Genomic DNA, 19,323 nt, shown 5'->3' with positions numbered 1-19,323 from the left:
GTTATGTTTGCTCACCATAGAGTGTGTGAGCAGGGCAAAAGTGTAGTAATAACACACCAACTCATATAGGCATTGTGGGGGATGAAAGAGCAGATAGAATGGCTAAGGAAGCTGTTAAAAGAGTAGACATTGAGGTACAGAAACCATTATCTAAATCTGAGGGAAAGTGTATTGTTTGGAGTGAAAGTAAGAAGTTATGGAAAATGGCATGGGATAAGGAAACTAAAGGGAGACGATTGTATAGGGTACAAAATACAGTAGAAGTTAAAAGAAATACAGGAATGAATAGGCGGGAGGAGATTGTCATGTGTAGAATAAGAACAGGGCATTGTTTCCTGAATGGCACTCTTTTTAGGATGGGGAAGCGTTTAACGGGGCTGTGTAATTGGTGTGGTGTCATGGAAACAATAGAGCATGTATTTCTTATCTGCAGAAGGTATGATAACCACAGGGGAATGATGAGGATAGAATTGGGAATTAGGGGGGAACTCAGGTTTGAAAAGGTGGTTGACTGGCTAGGATGTCATGAACGGAAAGGAGTGGTTCTTCGGTTTCTGAGAAGAATGGGGTTGTTTAAGAGGATTTAAAGAGCTAAGTGCAGTCTAAGTAACACCAGAGGGTGGCAGTAATGCAACCTCGATGGCTGCAAGCTGCCGTTAAACTGGAAGAAGAAGAGGAGTTGGCAACACTGCTCGGTTTGGATGTTTGGCGCGAACCTATAAATGGCGAGAAGAAGACGCTAAAGACCGGAGGTTTCGTCTTTTAAAATTAAAATTGTGAGTATTTTGTTGGCAGTTTACTGTCTGGTTTGACTCAAAATGTTCAGATAACAAGCGAAATACAGCAGCCCTTTACAGGCGTACTTACGAGTGTAGCCATTCTCTAACCATCGACTAGCTAGTTAATGCACAACGGCTGGTATGCTTAGGTAGCTCGGTAGCTAGCTGTGACAGTTGTATTATCATAGCCGTCAGTGCTATCGGTGTTTTGTCTTAAGCTCATATGCTTTCATTTGTTAGCTTTTAGTATTAGGTACAGGATCAGTTATATATTTTTGTAATATTGTGGATTCCTAGTCAATTCTGTGTACAAATATTTTGTATTTGTATACAAAATATTTTGTGTACAGAATTTCTTAAGTAATTGTTAAGTCCAAATTGTTTTTATGATGTCGTGGAGGTTTTTGTCATATGAACTTAGAGGTGTTGTGGGGAGCAGGTCAAAGTGACCCTGTTAAGAAGAAGAGTCAGTAGATGCCATACAATACATGTGTAAGGGAGACAGGTGTAACAGTGAAGCTGGAAGGAGCAGAGATGGTGAAGCTAACTGAACGAAGAAGAAATGGCTCTGATGATGTTTTACAGGGAATGTTAAGAAATGCCATGATGAAATACTGAAGCTCTGGGGAAATCATTTCAGGGTTACGATTATGTGCATTTTGATTGTTTGGTTGTCAATAATGAACTGTGTTTTCAGTTTATGTTTATGTGTTATGCAGTGTTTTGAACTGATAATGTAGCTGACCAGAAAAAAATGCACATTAACCCAAGAATATCCTTAGTCTAGAAAAGTCAGAATTATGCTTTGCTGTATATTTTTCTTGCCTCATGTGCCTTCATCTAATCTTCTTTGATCTCCATTGTGTTGCTGCATGACTGACTAGCACAGTGTTGTGGGAAACAGGTTAAACATGTTAGACGGTGGACAGTTTGTGGAGGCCCTAGGCCGCCTGGGTTATCCTGGTTCATCATCACTGAAGGCCTCAGAGTTCGACTGGCTCTTTGACTGTGCTCCGGAGAACCTTCACTTCTTGCGGTTTGTCTGTCGGACTCTCAACCAGAGCAACGTCCTCACCCCAGAGGAGGCACGTGCCTTTCAGGAGCTACAAAATTCCGGCAAACCAATTTTAGATGAAACCGCCTTGAGTGAAGTTCTTAAAACCATTGGAAATTCACATGGGAGCAGTGGTAAGATCTTGGGGTCATCCTCTTCATCATCTATGTTTGCGGCAGAGGAGACTTTCCCTATAGAGGACTTGGAGGCAGAGCTCCAGGCCCTGCGTAAAGAGAAAGAATTGAAGCAGCGACGTTATAACAAGCTGCAGGTTGTCGCCACTTCCCGTGCAGATGTTGACCTGCGACTCACTGCAGAGCTGGAGAGCACTTCATGTAAGCTCAACGAGGCCAACTCTTCTATTGGAGCTGAGAATGCTGACACCAACACACTGTTACAAACCCTAACAGATGAGGTCAGCAATCTTGCATCATATTTTCCAGTTCAGCCAGAAGCCAAACCAAAGGGAAAAGACCCTCCTGTTTCCCAGAAGCCCACTTTTCTCCTCTCTCTGCTTCCCTTGGATCCATACCTGCATCAGGAGGAGCTCAACACTAAAGCACTTGCTGCCTTCACACAGAAACATTTTTTCCAGGGCATATCAGCCATTGTTGAGAGTTCCTGTTCTGAGCGTTTCCAGGTCCTTGACCTCAGTTCTTGTGATGATGGAAAAGAGGAGGAGACTGGGCACGAGGGAGAGGAGCGGCTGGTCGATCGCAGGAGGACTGAGATGGCCAGACTTCAGTGGTCTCATATTGTTGCTCAGCACCAACTGATGCAGGCTATGGCTGAGGAGAAGAGCGTCAGGGCTGGACTAGACTGGCTGTCAGACAAGTCTTCTCATACTAAGGTAAAGTAAACATGTTGTGACTGTTTGTCTTACTAATGCTTTGTCTTCCTCTATAAAGTGCTTTCTTACATCTGTCTTTATGCTACCAGAGCATTTCCACCTCCTCCTCATTACATGTGCGTGAGGTTGTGTCCAGAAAGGAGCTGCAGGCTGTGGAAGCGGAGCTTGAAGCTCTGCTTCATGGACCAGTACCTGCTGCCCTGAGGGAGTCAGCCAGACTGCTTAATTTACCAGTAGTGAGGGGAGACCTGGCTTTGCAAGTGGCCAGGCAGGACTACTACACCTCCAGACAGAATCAGGTTAGCAGCATTTCCACTGATTATTACATTACGAGATTTTAATGTGAGATAATTCGTTCTCAGCCTGTCTCTCAGACAGGTAAGAGGTCAGGCCCAGATGTTGAAAAGCAATTATGGTGAAACTGAAAACTCATATAAACCACTAATGATATTCTTGATATCAGATCCTTGAAAACACAACATTTTTAAAAGACCATAGCCTTTAAAAATGCCCTGAACAAAACAGCTGAAACTTTAAGTTCACTTCAAAAAAAAGGCAATGGTTGTAAGCTAGCATATTCGTAAGCATCATGTAAGTGCCATGTATTTGGTCCTTTGTCTGTCAACGGACACCTGTATTGTGGAAATTGTGTAAGATTTAAGAAAGTTGTGGAGCCACCGTTCCTTGTCATTACATGTCCTTTTAGGAATTGGAATCCATCAAACTAAATCAAGTGTAACACTGTCCACCCAGGTACGAGACTACTTGCTCCGTCAGAAAGCCTGTTTTGACTTGCTCCTACTGGCTCAGGAGATGGAGTTAAGAATGTGGAAGACGTGTCAGAAGCACCTGTGTGATGTTAAAGGCAAGCTGAAAAAGGAAGGTGAAGAAGTGTCTCTCCGGATCAAGTCTCTGGCACATCCTGACCTGATAATTAACCCTAAACCCAACCCTATCATCAGCTCTAAAGATGCAGCTTTCAGCAGGTGAGAAGATTTGAACTCTATCTACTATAGGCTTTTGTTTTAGAGCTGGAATTATAGACAGAAAAAGCACGAGCCAAACACATAAATAATCATTTAAGTTCAGCCAGCTGTCGTAGTATGTTAATTTACTTTATTCTAAAATAGTTTTTATTAACAAGTTACAGTTTTACCACATGCACATTTGACTAGCTGCCCTTTCAAAAACTGGACAAACATGATTAAATGTACTTGTCGACATCAGTTCAACCTTCGTGTGTGTGTGTGTGTACAAATGTAGATCTCCAGCCTTACAGTTTTTATTTTCAAACTCTGCTAGAGTAGCTTTGCATTTTTAATGGTTCAAAATATCCTTTTATCTTTCACTGAATCTTGGTGCTGCCCCTCAGTTCATCTACTTTTAGCTCTTCCTTTGAGCCTTTTGATTAGGTCCCCCTCACCAACAGAAGGTTTGAGTATCAAACCTGAAACTCCATATATTTATTTATGTGTGCTTCACCCTAGCAGCTGTTAGGTGGCATTTTTCTTGTTTGCAGACAGTCAGTCAGGAGGACAGACTCACCTCAGCACTCTGCTTTTGGCTTATGACCCTTTGGATCCTTGTATAAATGCAGGCTGTATCACTTTGGAATAACTTTGTGTTATTTTCACCCTTTTTTACCCAGACTCCTTCAGATGCTTGACTATGATTCAGCCCACAGTCGATCAGAGCCTTTTCGAACATATGAAACGTTGGACCAAGCTGCTAGTAATCTAGCAAACAACCTCCATTTGATCAAAGATGCTCTGGCTGGCGCTGGCCGTGAGCAGTGTTTCACAGCAGCTCGTCTTTATGGCGACTGTGAGTCGCTCCACAGGGCCTTGTACACTGAATTCCAGCAGCTGGTTTTGGGCCCGCAGGTACGTCTAACTGACCAGGAGCTCCTTTGCCCCAGTGCACAGGTGGGTGTGTTTCCTTTCACTTTATAGTTTGAATAGTTAACGAAGGTGACAGAGTTCACTCAGCCCTTCATGTGAGTCAGATGATTTTTAGACCTAATACTTGACACAATTGGTGAATAACCTGGTAGCACGTTGTGTTTTCTGAATTTCTTGTTAAATTTACATGTTAAATTGTAAAGAAATACAGTGGAACCCCGACTTACGAAATTAATTAGTTCCCGACTCGTAAGTCGAAGCACCCATTGCGCGTTTTGAGTGAGGCGATGCTGAACAATAGGCTATAGGCTAATTGCTAACTAGAACAACAATATGTCGTTCAAGTGGAACAGCGAAGCGCAAGTACGGAAGCCAAGGGGTTGTCACATGCTTCGGAGGGCATTGTGGGCATTGTAGGCTCAGCCAATCAGAGCCAGCGGATTTCGTTACTCGGGCATTTTGCCGTAACACGGGCAGAAATATTGCCGTCCAGTGCCTTCGTAACTTGAATTTTTGTAAATCGGGGTTCCACTCTACATTTGTTTGTTGGGCACAGAAGCACTGTGTAATAAATTGTTCACAAGAGGATCAGCTTTACTGCATGGCATGGGATTTAATATCAATGACTATTAACTATTCATCTCTACTACATTTCAGCAGTTATAAGTTCAGCCTTCATACAAAGTGGTCTTAAAAAAATCTGTTTTAAAATGTGAATGTGCACTTTTTAATGCTGCCATAGCATTAACGATATAGGCTCTGTGACAGTGATTCTCTTAATATTTTTAATAAACCAACTAATGTAAATTTACATAAATCTTTGCTTATTGTCCCACAACTGTAGTAAGCTGCATAGATGGGTTCATATGGTATTGTGTTTCTGGCCCTGCAGCGAGGCTTATAATGTAATTCAGTATTATTATCATTATTGTTATTATAAAACAAATGATTATTTAATTAATAATACTCCAGCTACAATTACTTATGTATCTGTTATTTGTGTGGTCTGTGCTTATATCTTTGTTTCTCATTCACCCTCCATAATTTTTTATTTTATTTTTTCTCCAGGAGCTCACAGCGAAGCTCATGGAAGCAGAGTCTCAGCTGCAGAGTTTACATCAACTAATGCAAGAAATTCTGGGAGAAATTAAAACCAAGCGTTCTCAGCTGGAGCGTAATGCCCTCCTCAGGCGGGAGAGGGAATTGTACATCTACTTTCACTTGGATGCCCGACTGCTGCAGAAAATAGTTGAAGATCTGGAAAGGAAAATGTCTGCAAAGAGAGGGCAGCAGTAAAACTTCAGAGATTATTTACAGGCGGCTCAGGCACTCTCCGTGCTTGAGCTGAAAAAACAAAAATGATCTTTGCTGATAATCTAGTTTCATCTTTTTGTGTTGGAGATGGAGCTGTTTATATGGGATTCATTTGAATGTGTTTAAGTCATGTAAACATTCATAAGTGAAAAGCATCCATGATTGTGTTGTTCAGTCTTGATGTTCAAAAATTCTTGTTTTTTTTTCTTCGTCTCCAGTCATCAGTTAAATAAAGTGAAATACTATATTTCTGAAGTTTTGATTTTTATTATAAATGCCTTGTGATTGCTTCTCATTATTGTCAGTATACTTGGTGAAAGTTCCTGGAAAATGTTTTCTTTTTGTTTGTTTTCTGTTAAATTTATTTTTTTAAACGCCAGTTTAAAGCTTGCCTGTTTATCACTGAAGAAGCTCTCTTCTTTGTCCTATTCAGGCATTTCATAGCTGAAGAATCAAAGCTCTGTGGGCCCAGTGGGAGAGCTAAGTTGTTCTGTTGGGGATGAGATGGAGTGGTCCAACAACAGATTGTACACAGGACCCCTGTCACGGGCAGCCCAGAAGGTCTTGGCTGCTCTGCGGGCCCAAAGTCTGCGTGGAGCCAGATGCAACCAAAACTACTCCAGCAATCGCAGACAAAGTCAGGCAGGTTAGAAGCACAGACAAGTTGAGCTTGTTGCAGTATGCCAGTGGTTCTCAAACTACAGACAGCATTGGGTCGCATGGATTAAGAGGGGAATAATATGTTCTAAACACACTGCAATAGGATTTATGAGGGGCGATCGTGGCTCAAGAGTTGGGAGTTCGCCTTGTAATCGGAAGGTTGCCGGTTCGAGCCCCCGCTTGGACAGTCTCGGTCGTTGTGTCCTCCGGTGGCGCCAGTGTCCGGCAGCCTCGCCTCTGTCAGTGCGCCCCAGGGTGGCTGTGGCTACGACGTAGCTTGTCATCACCAGTGTGTGAATGGGTGGATGACTGGTTGTGTAAAGCGCTTTGGGGTCCTTAGGGACTAGTAAAGCGCTATACAAATACAGGCCATTTACCATTTACCATTTATCCGAGGGAGAAAAATCAGCTGAAGCTTTTGTGCTGACATTCATTTCAAGTTGGGGTTGCTTTTTATTGCTGCGGAATGACAAAATCTGGAGGTGAAGGCATAGCAGGAAAAGGTTGGGAACCACTTCATTAAAAATAATAAGAGGAGAAAAAATATAGAATTTATGTATGAATTTGAAACACAAGAAAACTCAAAGAGACTGAAGTTTTGTAAAATACAACTTCTAGGAGGGCTGTTGCAAACTATTATTATAGATATCAGTGTTTTATAAGTTGCTGCTAAGTGCAGATGTGAAAAAGAATAAAGTAGGTCCCATCTCATTTAACATTTTACTGCTCAGTTTGCCTTGCATGCAAGTTATATAATGCTGTCTGTATTTAGTTCTGTGTTCTTTTGATGTGCTTGTGGTAGTGGAGATGTATAATTGCAGCCAGAGGGAGTCTTGGGCAGACAGCAGCTGGAGTCAGGAGGAGAGATGCACATATCAGTAAGTCAGATTAATGTTCAGATATCAGCTTTATCAACACCTCAACAAAATATTAAGCTGATCCTAATGATTATTACTCATCGTTATTGTGGAATACTGTGCGAAAGTCATGAGCCGCCCCTTATAAGTGGTCCTGAGCAATAGTTCTCCAAAGTTTTTCTTTGGCTGCTTTTTCACTCATTATCAGGGCAATACTTTTACTTAACTATTTTCAGAGGAATGTCTTTTAACCTTCTAGAACCTGGCGTCCACATATGTGGACATCACATTTTGGGTTATTTAGACCAAAGTACTCAATTTTGCTCTACAAGGGCCTGATATCCACTCACGAGGACATTATACTGCTACTGTTCTATTGAAATTTTAAACGAATATCCTCATATGTGGCTCTCATTTTTCTTAGAAACAAATTAGTAAAAAAAAAAAAAAAAAAATCTGATAATTCTTTTATCAGACTGGGTCTCCCGATGAATGAGACCCAGTCTCATTCATCGGGTCCCAATCAGCCCAAATATCAAAGAGAAATTAAAAATGCATGCTGTGGAAGAGTTCGGGTCTTAGGATGTTAAGGCACTGACTCATTCAAGCAATATACGTCACCAAACGAACAGATGAAGCAGTGTTGTTTCTACACATAACAGACCACTTAGCAACTTAGAAAATCCATTTCCATAGACCTTAATGGATCAATGAATCCAAATGTGAAATTTTTGGTTAAATTCGTCAATATTTGTGGAGAACAACAGGAGATACAGCAGTGATTGTCTACAACCATCTGTAAGACATGATGGAGTAAAACATGATGCAGCCCTTACGGTTTGAGACTGCATTTCGGCAAGTGGTTTCGGCAATCTTATGAAAATTCGTGGAACAATGAACACAGAATAGTACCATCAGATATTGATCCACCATGTAATACCACCTGGGAAGCATCTGATTGCCAGCAGCTTCATTTTTTCAGCACGACAGTGATCTCAAACACATAAACGCTATCAGTCAGGGATTTGCCTCCCCATACACCAAACATTGACATTATTAAAGCAGTGTGGGATCATCTAAAAGCAGCCAAAAAGAGCTTTGAGTGTGCTTCAAGAAGCATGGTGATCTACTCAAGGCTACTGAAAGAAAAGACAAAAGCTTGAGAGTTAAGGATTTGATGATGAATAAAGGTGGTCATACCAAATATTGATTTTCTAAGCTCATTAGAACTATGCTGTTACCTCATATACTGTGTTGCCATGGCTGTTTGCACATAATTCAATAAATCTCTGTATTTATTTCCCATTTCTCTGGCAAAATCTAAAGAAATGATGGGTGATACAAGACTTTGACCCAGTACCCAGTACTCTGTTTAATTCAAGATAAAAGAAATTGGTTTTCCATGTTGTGGTCCAGGCCCCAGGTGTCTTCCCTTTCCACCGCTCACTATAATTCCTCCAGTGAGAGGCAGAGCTCTCAGACCTTGGCCATCTATCAGTACTCACAGACACCAGACAGCTCCCTGTCATCTCAGGCTTCCTGTTCTGCCTCCTCCTACTGGGATTTCTCTCTCCAAATGCAGACTGAAGCCTATTATCAGTACTCACAGACATATTCCCACAGAAAGTGCTCTGAACCCCCTGCTTACAAGTCCAGCCAGTCTCTGTCATTTTCTCAGCATGAGGTTCCTGAGACGCCAGCAACTTTCTGTCATGGAGACAGATATACCCTGTCCTTCCAAATACCAGAGAGGCTCTCTGAACATGAAACTACACCACGGAAAAAGTAAGAGACAAAGCAAATAAACATGCAGTTTTATTGCAGAGACTACTTATGTTTAAAGGAATCCCAAAATATATTAACACTGCTTTAGGAATTGCACTTTGATATATTAAAACTATGCAAATTCGGGTGATATTAAGAGAGACATACGTTTAGCATGTATCGACACTGTTCTGGTGCTGATGCTTGGCAGGATGGATTTTAAAAAATTGTTTGCTTATTTTCACTTGTAGCTCAACAAAAGAAATCAGACCACCTTTCATCTTGAATATATTTCCAGACGATGAAGCTCCTGACATCATGCTTCCAACAACAGAACAATCTAATTGTCATAAAGAGGAGCCTGCTGCAGTTTGTCATCCAGTACCGTCGTGCCTTAAAATATATGAAGGGAGAGAAAGCAGGACATCAGGTGCACAGACAGAAAAGGTTGGTAAAGACAGCTGGCATATTGCCACAAAACTACAAGACACCAGAGCTCCAGGAAGTCGATTAAAATGGAAGCAGCCTCTATCTGACCCCACTGAAGCAGCCAGTGGTGGAGCAGGAGACAGAGTTGTGCTATACCAGCAGTTAGAATCTGAAACAATCAACACTGGAAGGGCACATCTACTCCCTAGTGTCTTTATTACAAGACAGGAGAACTGTTGTGATGCACATTTGCCCAAGTTGATGAGAAATATAGTTGGGAAGGAAGATGAGGTGCTGATAGCAGATACAGAACATATCACTGAGCTGGGAACCAGACAGATTTCAAACATATGCCGTGAAATTCAAAACGCAGTAAATGAAGCTGCAAGGAAAGAGAGAGAAAATCGAGATGTGAGTGCACTTCATGCAAAAGGATCTGCCTATGAAATGGAGCGAGTTGTGCCTGTGAGAACCATTGAAGACACCACAGTTAAAAGCCATTTGAACTCATTAGACATCGGAGACGATTTTGTTGACAGTGGCACTAAAAGAGAAACACGTGGGGAGAATGAAGAAAATGGTTTAGAATATATAGTCAGTGCCTCTGAAGTCAATACTGAACACTCCCTTGATACTGAGAATAAAGCAACAACAGTTGAACATGAAAATCCACAAAAGATCTCCATATCTTTAGGAAGTGGACTCCAGGATGTGAGCCACTGCTACACTGAAAAGCCTCAGAACAAGGGTCAGATTGGGACCAACACAGCAGAGAACGACCACACTCAGGAGCAGCCTGAGGCCAGGAGCGTCAGCCTCCAGGACAACAGTGCTGAAAACATAGAAAAGACAGAGGTGATGGAGGCCAAAATGGAAGCTACATTTCAGAATAAAACAATGGCAAACGCTAATCATCAGATGGCGCAGGGACAGTGTGAGACACATGATGGAAAACTTGCAGAGTTTCTCGGAATGGACACTGAAGAGGGAAAAGGGGGAGAAGACAGAGAGGCAGAGGAAGTGGCAGCTGTGGACAGTGATGTTGACAATAAATCTGCAGGTAAGTGTGTTGCTAGTGATGTTTCTGTAATATGATTATCCTGACATTGAATGGGGTTTACTTATATTGGGTTTACCACCGATTTTTACCTTCATAATGGCTAATTTGAATAGGTTAATTCAAGGTTTACGATTGTTATGCTCAAAAGAGTGGCAATCACAAGATTAGTCCAGTCAGGAACAGTATAGTCAAAAGAAGAGAGATATTTCCATTTGGGTTAATATTTGTTGTACTAAATGGAGGCAGGAGGAGCAGCAACGTAAACAGAGCACAGGAGCTGGTGTGGAGATGGCTTGTAAAGTGACTTGTAGATACACAGTAACTATACAGACTAAAGCAGCTTAAATAGCATGTCCTATTTGTTACAATCGGAAGTATAACAGAGGATTAGGTGATGTCTCAGGTGGAGTTTTGGCTAGCCTGAAATAAAACTATGCTTGATTTTTATAATCACTATCAGTGACACTGTCATATCTGTTGAATATGTTTGTTTCCCCTAAAACTCACCCCAGAGAGTGTGCGTTTAGATTTTGAAGGGCCCTGAAGAGACTATAAAGTATACGTTTGTATAACATCACACAAACAATATTTGACATGTAATTAAAACGAAAGAAGTTCATTTCTCAGTTCTATAGAGTGTCTGCCGTATGATTTAACCTGGAAAAAATGAGATTAAAATAAAACTTGGGCTGTTTTAGCTATGGTTGGATTAGAAAAAGCAACTCTAGGGGGTGCTAAAGCTCGTAAAGTTGTGTCAGACATCAGTTCCAGTGGCTCTCAGCCATTTTTCTTTCTTTGATTTGGCACTGATGACATGGCAGGGCTGAAGAGACTCAGCACTGATGGGAGACTTTGTGCCTGCTCACATTACAGCTGCATGAAGGTGCTTGAGTCTCAGCTGCAGAGACAATGCCGAGTCAAGACCCATTGTACACACGTACACACACACACACACACACACACCACACACACACACACACACACACACACACACACACACACACACACACACACACACACACACACAGGCACAAACACTCTCGAACAAATTGGAAGTTGTGTCGTAGCAAAACGTCAGCTTGATCTTAGCTAAGATTTATAGTGTTGCCTGACCTTGTCCTATCACACACTGCTGAGGTGCCACACACACTGTGTAAGCATCCATACATGCTGCCTCAAACATGCTTACATAACAGAACTGGTTTATTGATTGAGGACTGACTTGAAAAGTGATGAACAGATGAAAAATGCTCTAACATCCTCTTCTAGGGAACTCAGAGGGAGAAAGGGCTGCTATGCCAACATTGTCCCAGGAGTGTGGGGCTAATTGGTCGTGGATTAGAGCTGCCCGTCTCAGTAGCAGCCAGCAGCAGCATGACAATGCAAAAGTAAGTTTCATAAGAGAAATGTTGCAAAATTCCAAAAACTGCTTTACATTGCAACCCTAAGTAATGCTCATAGGGCATAAATGCTGAGCTTAATTTATGCCTACTTAGCTCACATAATCAGTAAGATGGGAAGAGGACATGAAGTGTTTTGCCCATAACAAATCCGCTTTGACACTTCAGTTGGGTAGAAAGTGTACTTGCTAAGCTTTGTTGTCACTTGCAGTCTTTTACTTGTCCTTTTTCTTATACGTTTAACTGATGTGTCTTTATTTCCCCGTTTCTTCCGCTTATCTCTGCCTCTGCTTTTTTCACTGAAAAACTAAAAAGTCCTAAAATTTAAATACGTGCTTTCAGGTTAGACCAAGGCTGCTGTGTCTCTCATTTACATAGATATAAATGTAGCTAGTGTGAAATAAGAGTTTTGTCAGCAGCACTGCAGCACACAACAAGTAATGGGTCTCCACTGAGTCATAAAGACCCGACAGAGTCGTAGTCCATGATACATATTAGCTGAAAAAGGAGAGCAAACTGCAGAGAGAAAGTGCTATAAAGGGAGTAAGGGAGGTGGTTGGATGGATGCATGGAATGTGGAAGAGCTAATGAGAAGGATGCAGCAGGAGAAGGAGAGAAAAAGAGGGCAGGACTTTACTGTATTGCTACAATCAGCAGCAGACACAGCAGTCCATTCTCCCTCTCTCTTTTCACTCTCTCCATATGCATCAGTACTGGGCTATGGGCCACAGTCTGCCTGGGTTTTCTATCTATATCCTGTAGCACAGCACCCATGAGGGGGGTTCATGACTTTGTCAGCAGGAAAACGGGTTGTGTTTACAGGGAAATGAATGAAGTCTCTCCTCAGGGAGCTGAATCACAGGAATTCCTACCTCCCGGGTCGACAGCCAACAACCTGCAGAATTATGCACATAAATACAGTCACATATCATCTCTGAAAATCCTCAGAAATACCCATCTCTCTATCGCTTGTCAAGACTTCAAAGAACATTTGCACACCTGGTGCTTTTGGATAAAAAGAAAGGAGTTAAAGATATGAATAATATACATTTTTTAAAGATGCCATTAAAGTTACAGGGAGGGGAGATTGTACTTGTGGTAGATGGGACTTGGGGATCATAACAGTTTTGATGTTATGATCATTTGTACTGATATATTGAGTTCAGCGTATTCACATTGTATTTTTTTGCATTGAACTTTATAGATGTAGTTTTCAGGAATAGTTCTCAAGGCTTCTTGAAGGACATTCAAACCTCAGCATCTTTGGATGTTCTGGATGTTGGATGTTCTCAAGATGATCCCACACTGCTTCAGTAACGTTGAGGTCCAGGCTCTGGGGAAGCCAATGACTGAGCGTGTTCCGTAAATGTCAAAGTTGGGTTTGTCACTCCATAAGACCTTAGATTTTCACTATTTTCAGTCCAGTTCTTGTATACTTTGACAGACCACAAACTCTTCTCCCTGTTTTTGTTCTTTAAGAACAGCTTTTTGGCAGTTGCTCTTCCACTGAGGCCATTTCTGATGCGGCTTCAGTGACCAGTAGATGGATCAGCTGAAGGATCTCTCAGCTTCTGTGGCAGGTCTTTGCATGTCAGTATATGCCAAGTTTCCCAGCTTTTTATTATCTTGTTGGTGAAAAAAATACTATTTTTAAAAGCATTTTTCATCAGTTCCAGTGAAAAAATTGAACAAATACCTCTTTGTGACAGGCTGCAAATATCAAAAAGAGCCTAAAGATGCAGTTTCATTCTAATTTGTCCATCATGTGTAGACAAAGCTGACTCTTTATGCTTAAATTAATGATACTTGGCTTAATACACAAATAAAGAAACTTGGTCAGTTACAAGGACTAGGCTGAAAATATGTGAAAAAGCAGCCAAAGAAAAACTTTGGGAGACCTTCAGAAAGCCTGGAGAACTATTGCTCAAGACCTCTTTAAAAAGTTACAAGAAAGTCTGGCTCCTTGGAAGGAAAATATAAAGAAATGAAGAGTGACACAAGTTTTGCACGGCACTATTTAAATATAGACGATAAATACTGTATATTTATTATATGTATGCTGCATGCAATTCAGCTCTGGTACATTAAACCCTTTTTAATGTAACTATTTATAGTCAAACAATCATCGTCATTCAGCCAAAGAAGCAAAGTAGAGCTGCTATTTTTGTGTGTCTGTGTGTGTGTCTGCTTTTTTGACCCTGTCCCAGCTTCAGGCAGGTTTGTCAGACAGTATCGCGGCTGTGTTTCTGTCTGGGACACAGTGCTCAGGGCTGACTTTCACATCCTTCTTTCTTTGGCTTCTCTCCTCTTACCCGTTTACTTTTCAGGCCTTCTTTTTTATGCTCTCTCTCACAAACTGTGTGATCCTGCTACGTCAAAGCGCGAATGGGAATAATTAAATTACGTTTCTATTCTAAGTGCTAAAACAAATCATGTCCAACTAGAAGTTTTTATTTCATTCACTTCAGTCCTCTAAGTAGTGAAGTATTGATGTTCTGTGTAACAAAACCTGCAGGGACAGCGGGAGTCTATTTCAAGTGCCTGCTTCTTTTTTTCTGTCCTTTGTCGCTCTCTGCACATTATTCACCTTTTTTGTTGCTTAGACCACTAATGGAAGCACCAGAGGGAGTAGCTCGAGCTTGGTACTGGCCCCAACAATCACTGTTGCGCCTGGACAAATCCTCTTCTCAGTGCAGGAATTGACTTCAGCTGTTGTAGCACCGAAGAAAGAAAATCGAAAACTAAAAAATTCTCCAAGTCATCCTTGCATGAAACTTTCCTTCCCCCTAAAGAGGAAACGTGAAGCATGTCAGCACGAAAACACTGACCCTCCTGCCAAAATCAGCCTAAGCAGACGCCCTCCAAAATGGGAGCCTCCTCGATCCTCACAAGAGAAACCAAGGGAAGGAAGAGTTAGGGAGTCAAAGAGTGCCAGAGAACCACAGGGGAAAGCAAGTCCTTCACATGAAACAAGAGCAGCGTCTGGGGCGTGTACACATCTAGATGCCTCAAACCCAACTCAGCAAAACAGGCAGAATAAAATGGAAAAACTATCAAGGGAATTACCAGGGAAGGCTTCCATTCACCCCCCACTTTCCAAACCATGCAAACCCAAGCAAGCTTCATGTGAAACCAACCCCACCACAAGTGGGCCCAAAGGTTTCCAAAAACTAGTTAGGAACAGTGAGCCGCCGACCCAATCCAAAGCTGGCTGTCTGGCTGCAAGCTTGACATGTGACCCTAGAGTAAAGTACTCTGGAAAACTTAAACCAGATGAGAAGGTGCAGATGCTTGAGATCGCTGGGCAGGCTAAGGTGTTGGTGCTAACAATGGTGTACCAAGATGGAAGCACTCAGTTAGACGCAGAACAGGTAAGGACGCAAAATGTTTTTGATCTACGCAGTCATTAGTATGAAATAACATAAATACGTTAAGATAAATTAGGATTTGTGAACTTGAGACACATTATTTCATTGCGGGTAACTTTTATTATCTTATAGATCAGGTCCTTAATGCTGATTGACTAAAGTCTTCAAGCTCACTTCTGCATTCTCATGCACCAAACCTCAGATTGCTGAAGGTTGGATTAATTAAGAAAACCAAAACTGCATCAGTCAGCTAACGTTTACATCTTTAGCGGCTCAGAAAACTGGCTGAAGCTTGCCCTGTGCCTTTCATCACTGTGTAAACTGTATACTCTTGTTGTTTGCTTCATCATTAACTTGCAGCCCCTGTGCTCTTGTAATTCTGCTTTTTGTTCCCTGATATAGAAGCTCACTCCACCAGCGTGTGGCCTCCTCATACTAATGAAGAACGAACTGGACTGCAGCACGCCGGAGGGTGCGCTCGGCCCAAACGACACTCTGGTCTACTTAAAACTAGAACACACACCTGCATGGGCCCAACAACAAGTCCATCAGAGCCAGCAGCTCTTTACTAGGTCTGTGCTTCTATATATGTGTGTCTAATCGAGATCCACATTCGCAAGTGTTTGATACTAAAGCAGGAGTACTTAAAGGTGTGTGTGTCCCACAGAGATATGCTGCTACAGGTGCTATCGAGATGTCAACTGGTGGTGTGCTATAAATCCAAGGATTTGCTACGTACAGTTCTGCAGTTTTACAGACGAGACCTCAGCTGGAAACAAGGCATGACACAAAAATAAAAACAGTTTCCCTAAAGACCTTCACGCATGTACACCTGCTTCTAGCTGTTTATGCACAACACTGCTTTGCAAATTCATTGTCAACATCCACATTTATCAAAGACTTAAGTAATGCCCCTATCTGTTTCTTTATTCCACGTAGTCTAGTGTCAGTAAACCATCCAAGCCACAAACAGCTGGTAGAAAATTAGAGCTTTATTCAACAAACATAGTAAAAACACATTATGGAAGCAAGGCAGCGTGGCGCTGTTGGAAAATGTTTCCATTAAAGAGCAGGAGTCATGAAAAACATACACTGGACACTTAGATGCTTGCACACGACTCCTACAGCAAACATATTTGGTCATATACAATGTGAACACATCCCATATTTTATTGGTGTGACTTTATACAGTATTCATATGCCAGTCCCTGATCAGTGTGGAGGAAACCAAATGCTGCTCATTATCATGATGAGCTTTTCTCCCTATGCAGTGGCAGGCTGTCATATCCAGGACCCACAGGTGTCAGGGTGGCTGCTGGATCCCACAGACCCGTCCTCCTGCTATCAGGAGCTTCTCCATAAATACTGCAAAAGACCCCACACATTACCCGCCCTGGGTGCCCAGAAAGTAAGCTTAAGTCTAAATTGGCATTTGTTACACTTGACTGCTAAGTAATGTTTCTATAGGACAAATTCTTAGAGCTGGAAGTCTTGTAAGCAGCGTTTTTGGGACTACAGCATCTAATTATTGAAAAATTTAAGGTCCACTGGAGTGCTGCAAACCTGCTTGGATCTGGACTGAAGAAAATCCACACGCCCTATATTTATGAAGAAATTTTGAATAGTAGAAAATAAAAACAAGGACTTTAAAACAGATCTGTGTACAACTTTTATGAAACATGAAATGAGAAACATGAACAAGCTAAAATGAGCCTGAGAGAAACTCCTTTGGACATATTCAACAAAAGCAGTTTTCTGGTAAGCTCTCTGCTCAGTGAAGAAGATATGAAGGGGGCTGAGTTATATTATGGGGCTGTTTTACTGGATGGGGTGCATTAACTCATTAAAGGTGTTATACAGTGATGCTATTGCAATCCTGGCTCCTTTTACAGTATAATAACCCACCACGTACATCTTAAACTGTAACATCAGTTTGTTCTGAGGCTGCTCGCTGTGTGTGCTGATCAATCTGAAGAGAAGAATCTGACTGTAGTACAGCACCTGTGTGTGTGTAACATAGAATAGGTCAATTCAGGACTCTGTGCGGACGTCCACGTGTCTGTCAGTTTTTTGTAACTCCATCTCGCAAGCAGACAAATCATGTTGAAAAGGGACATTAAGAATGAGTACGACGAGGGCACCTGCAAACAATTATAATCCTGTTCCTATCAAACTGAACAAAACTGCATCAAGGACGCTGGACCAGACTTCTGGCTATGGATTGTGGAAGGCTGATTAAGAGCCACAAAAGTGTGCGATTGCAGTGATTGCCTCAAGACGTTTGTGCCACGAAATGTCAGGTCTCGATATTTTTGCCCATTTCATTTTCACGTGAAAATTAAAAGGTCTGTTTTGTTAAATGTCGAATAGAAAAGAAGGTGATGCTAGTTATACTTTGACACCAAAGGATTTCAGCAGACAGTTGATGTTTTCATGTTTTTGGTGTTGTTTTTTTAACTGAAAAGATACTAATTTTAACTATAGAAGAAACCATGACTCACGAAGTACTTCTACACAACAAACCTGAATCATGTTCCTCCTCCCTTTTCTTTTTTCTCTCTTTGTTTGTGTCTCTCTCAGGTTTCTCAGATTATCTCAGGTCTCTGTTGGCTCTACAGGCTTAATATGAAGCTATGCTCTGAGCTACATGTAGGTAAATGCTCACATACAAACATGCACACACACACACACACACACACCAACAGATTACCTAACTGATAATTTGTGTGTCCAGAGCCAAGGGCTGTGGCAGCTCTACTCAGATATGGAGCTGAACATGATCCCTGTTCTGGCAGGTGAGCACTGCTTTACTTTTTTCCCTCCAGACACTCAGAATTGTTTTAAAATACAACGAAATCTTCTCACAGATTCTTCACCCCACACCCTGTGAGATTTATTGTGAAAAATATCCCTGAATAAACAGAGTAAAAGCATGTAATACTGGATGACAATTTTTTTATTGGGCTCTTCCAGTTTTCTATATCCACAATAAAAATCTGTCAGCTGTTGAAAGATTTGCTGTTAATGAATCAATAAATTCTTTTTCTTGTTTCAGCCATGGAGAGCCACCGCATCCATGTTGATAAGGAGGCACTAAAGAGAACTTCAGACTTGCTGGGGGTAAGATGGCAAAAAAACTCTGTGGTAAACTGAATGGTTTGACTGGTAGATCTTAAACTTTCACAGTCAGAGTTATTAATAAATAAGAAAAAGATTTCTAGAAGAAAAATAACTACTGCCAGGAGTTATTGGCCTTTGCAGTAAATGTTAATCCCCAACCAGAATACACTGATGAATCAAGATCAGTGCAAATATTTGTAAAAAGTGTGTGTTTGCATGCTGTGTTTTAAACAATTCAACCATTATTTCTGTGAGTTTGTGAAATAAGTTACAGACTAATGCAAAACTGGACATCCAACAAAACCCATTGGGCCAATGCATTAGTTAACATTCATGATATATACTGTAGATATTCTGGTTTCTTTCTTATGTTTAAAGGCTGTTGTGTGATCATACCAAATACGATACTGTATGAAAGGCTTGAAAGTCACCCCTTATATCTTTATGTTTTGCTTCCAAGGAGCCAGCCTGTCCGCTCATTTTTAAAGTGCTGTTGAGCAATAATACTGCAGGCTTTCTGAAGGTCTTTCAATTTTTTTAAAGTAGCTTTTTCACTCATTTTCAGTCAGTTTTGTTTTCTTTAACCTGTTAAATCGTTCAAGCACAAAAGGACACCTAACTCAAGGGATGAACTAGTGTTGTGCCCATACAGAAAAGATAATTTAGCAAAGACCCAGTTTTAAATGTTTTCTTTAGGCATTTTGCTGATCTTCAAAGAGCTATTAGCTGAAAATTTGGAATATCTCAGCATGGTGTGCAGCGCCTCA

At 41.4% G+C, this 19,323-nt stretch overlaps 1 protein-coding gene across 10 annotated transcripts in view; it reads left to right on the top strand.

Annotated features, from left to right (window-relative positions):
• The first annotated feature begins 435 nt into the window (after positions 1–435).
• LOC101483955 (HAUS augmin-like complex, subunit 3) overlaps positions 436–19,323 on the top strand; it is a 79,427-nt gene continuing 60,539 nt past the window's right edge. For 4 of the 10 annotated variants that reach the window (XR_013096852.1, XM_076881721.1, XM_076881720.1 and 1 more), the window contains exons 1-13: positions 436–776; positions 6,332–6,544; positions 7,361–7,436; positions 8,832–9,200; positions 9,431–10,668; positions 11,938–12,056; positions 14,672–15,439; positions 15,839–16,008; positions 16,104–16,216; positions 16,708–16,844; positions 18,017–18,085; positions 18,171–18,231; positions 18,492–18,556. Coding sequence is in view for 8 of the 10 variants with exons in the window: in XM_076881721.1 (XP_076737836.1) it covers positions 6,403–6,544; positions 7,361–7,436; positions 8,832–9,200; positions 9,431–10,668; positions 11,938–12,056; positions 14,672–15,439; positions 15,839–16,008; positions 16,104–16,216; positions 16,708–16,844; positions 18,017–18,085; positions 18,171–18,231; positions 18,492–18,556 (3,327 nt within the window). In the remaining 2 variants the exon portion in view is untranslated. Of the gene's footprint in view, positions 777–1,663; positions 2,684–2,772; positions 2,983–3,436; positions 3,670–4,331; positions 4,609–5,652; positions 6,146–6,331; positions 6,545–7,360; positions 7,437–8,831; positions 9,201–9,430; positions 10,669–11,937; positions 12,057–14,671; positions 15,440–15,838; positions 16,009–16,103; positions 16,217–16,707; positions 16,845–18,016; positions 18,090–18,170; positions 18,232–18,491; positions 18,557–19,323 lie in introns of those variants that run through there. The other 6 variants (XR_013096853.1, XM_023155570.3, XM_023155569.3 and 3 more) reach the window with 6 other exon arrangements.

Source organism: Maylandia zebra, linkage group LG3 (genome assembly GCF_041146795.1).
Source record: "Maylandia zebra isolate NMK-2024a linkage group LG3, Mzebra_GT3a, whole genome shotgun sequence".
In the NCBI taxonomy this organism is placed as follows: Eukaryota; Metazoa; Chordata; class Actinopteri; order Cichliformes; family Cichlidae; genus Maylandia; species Maylandia zebra.
Note: the sequence above shows the minus strand (reverse complement) of the source record. Positions and strands in the feature narration are given on the sequence as shown.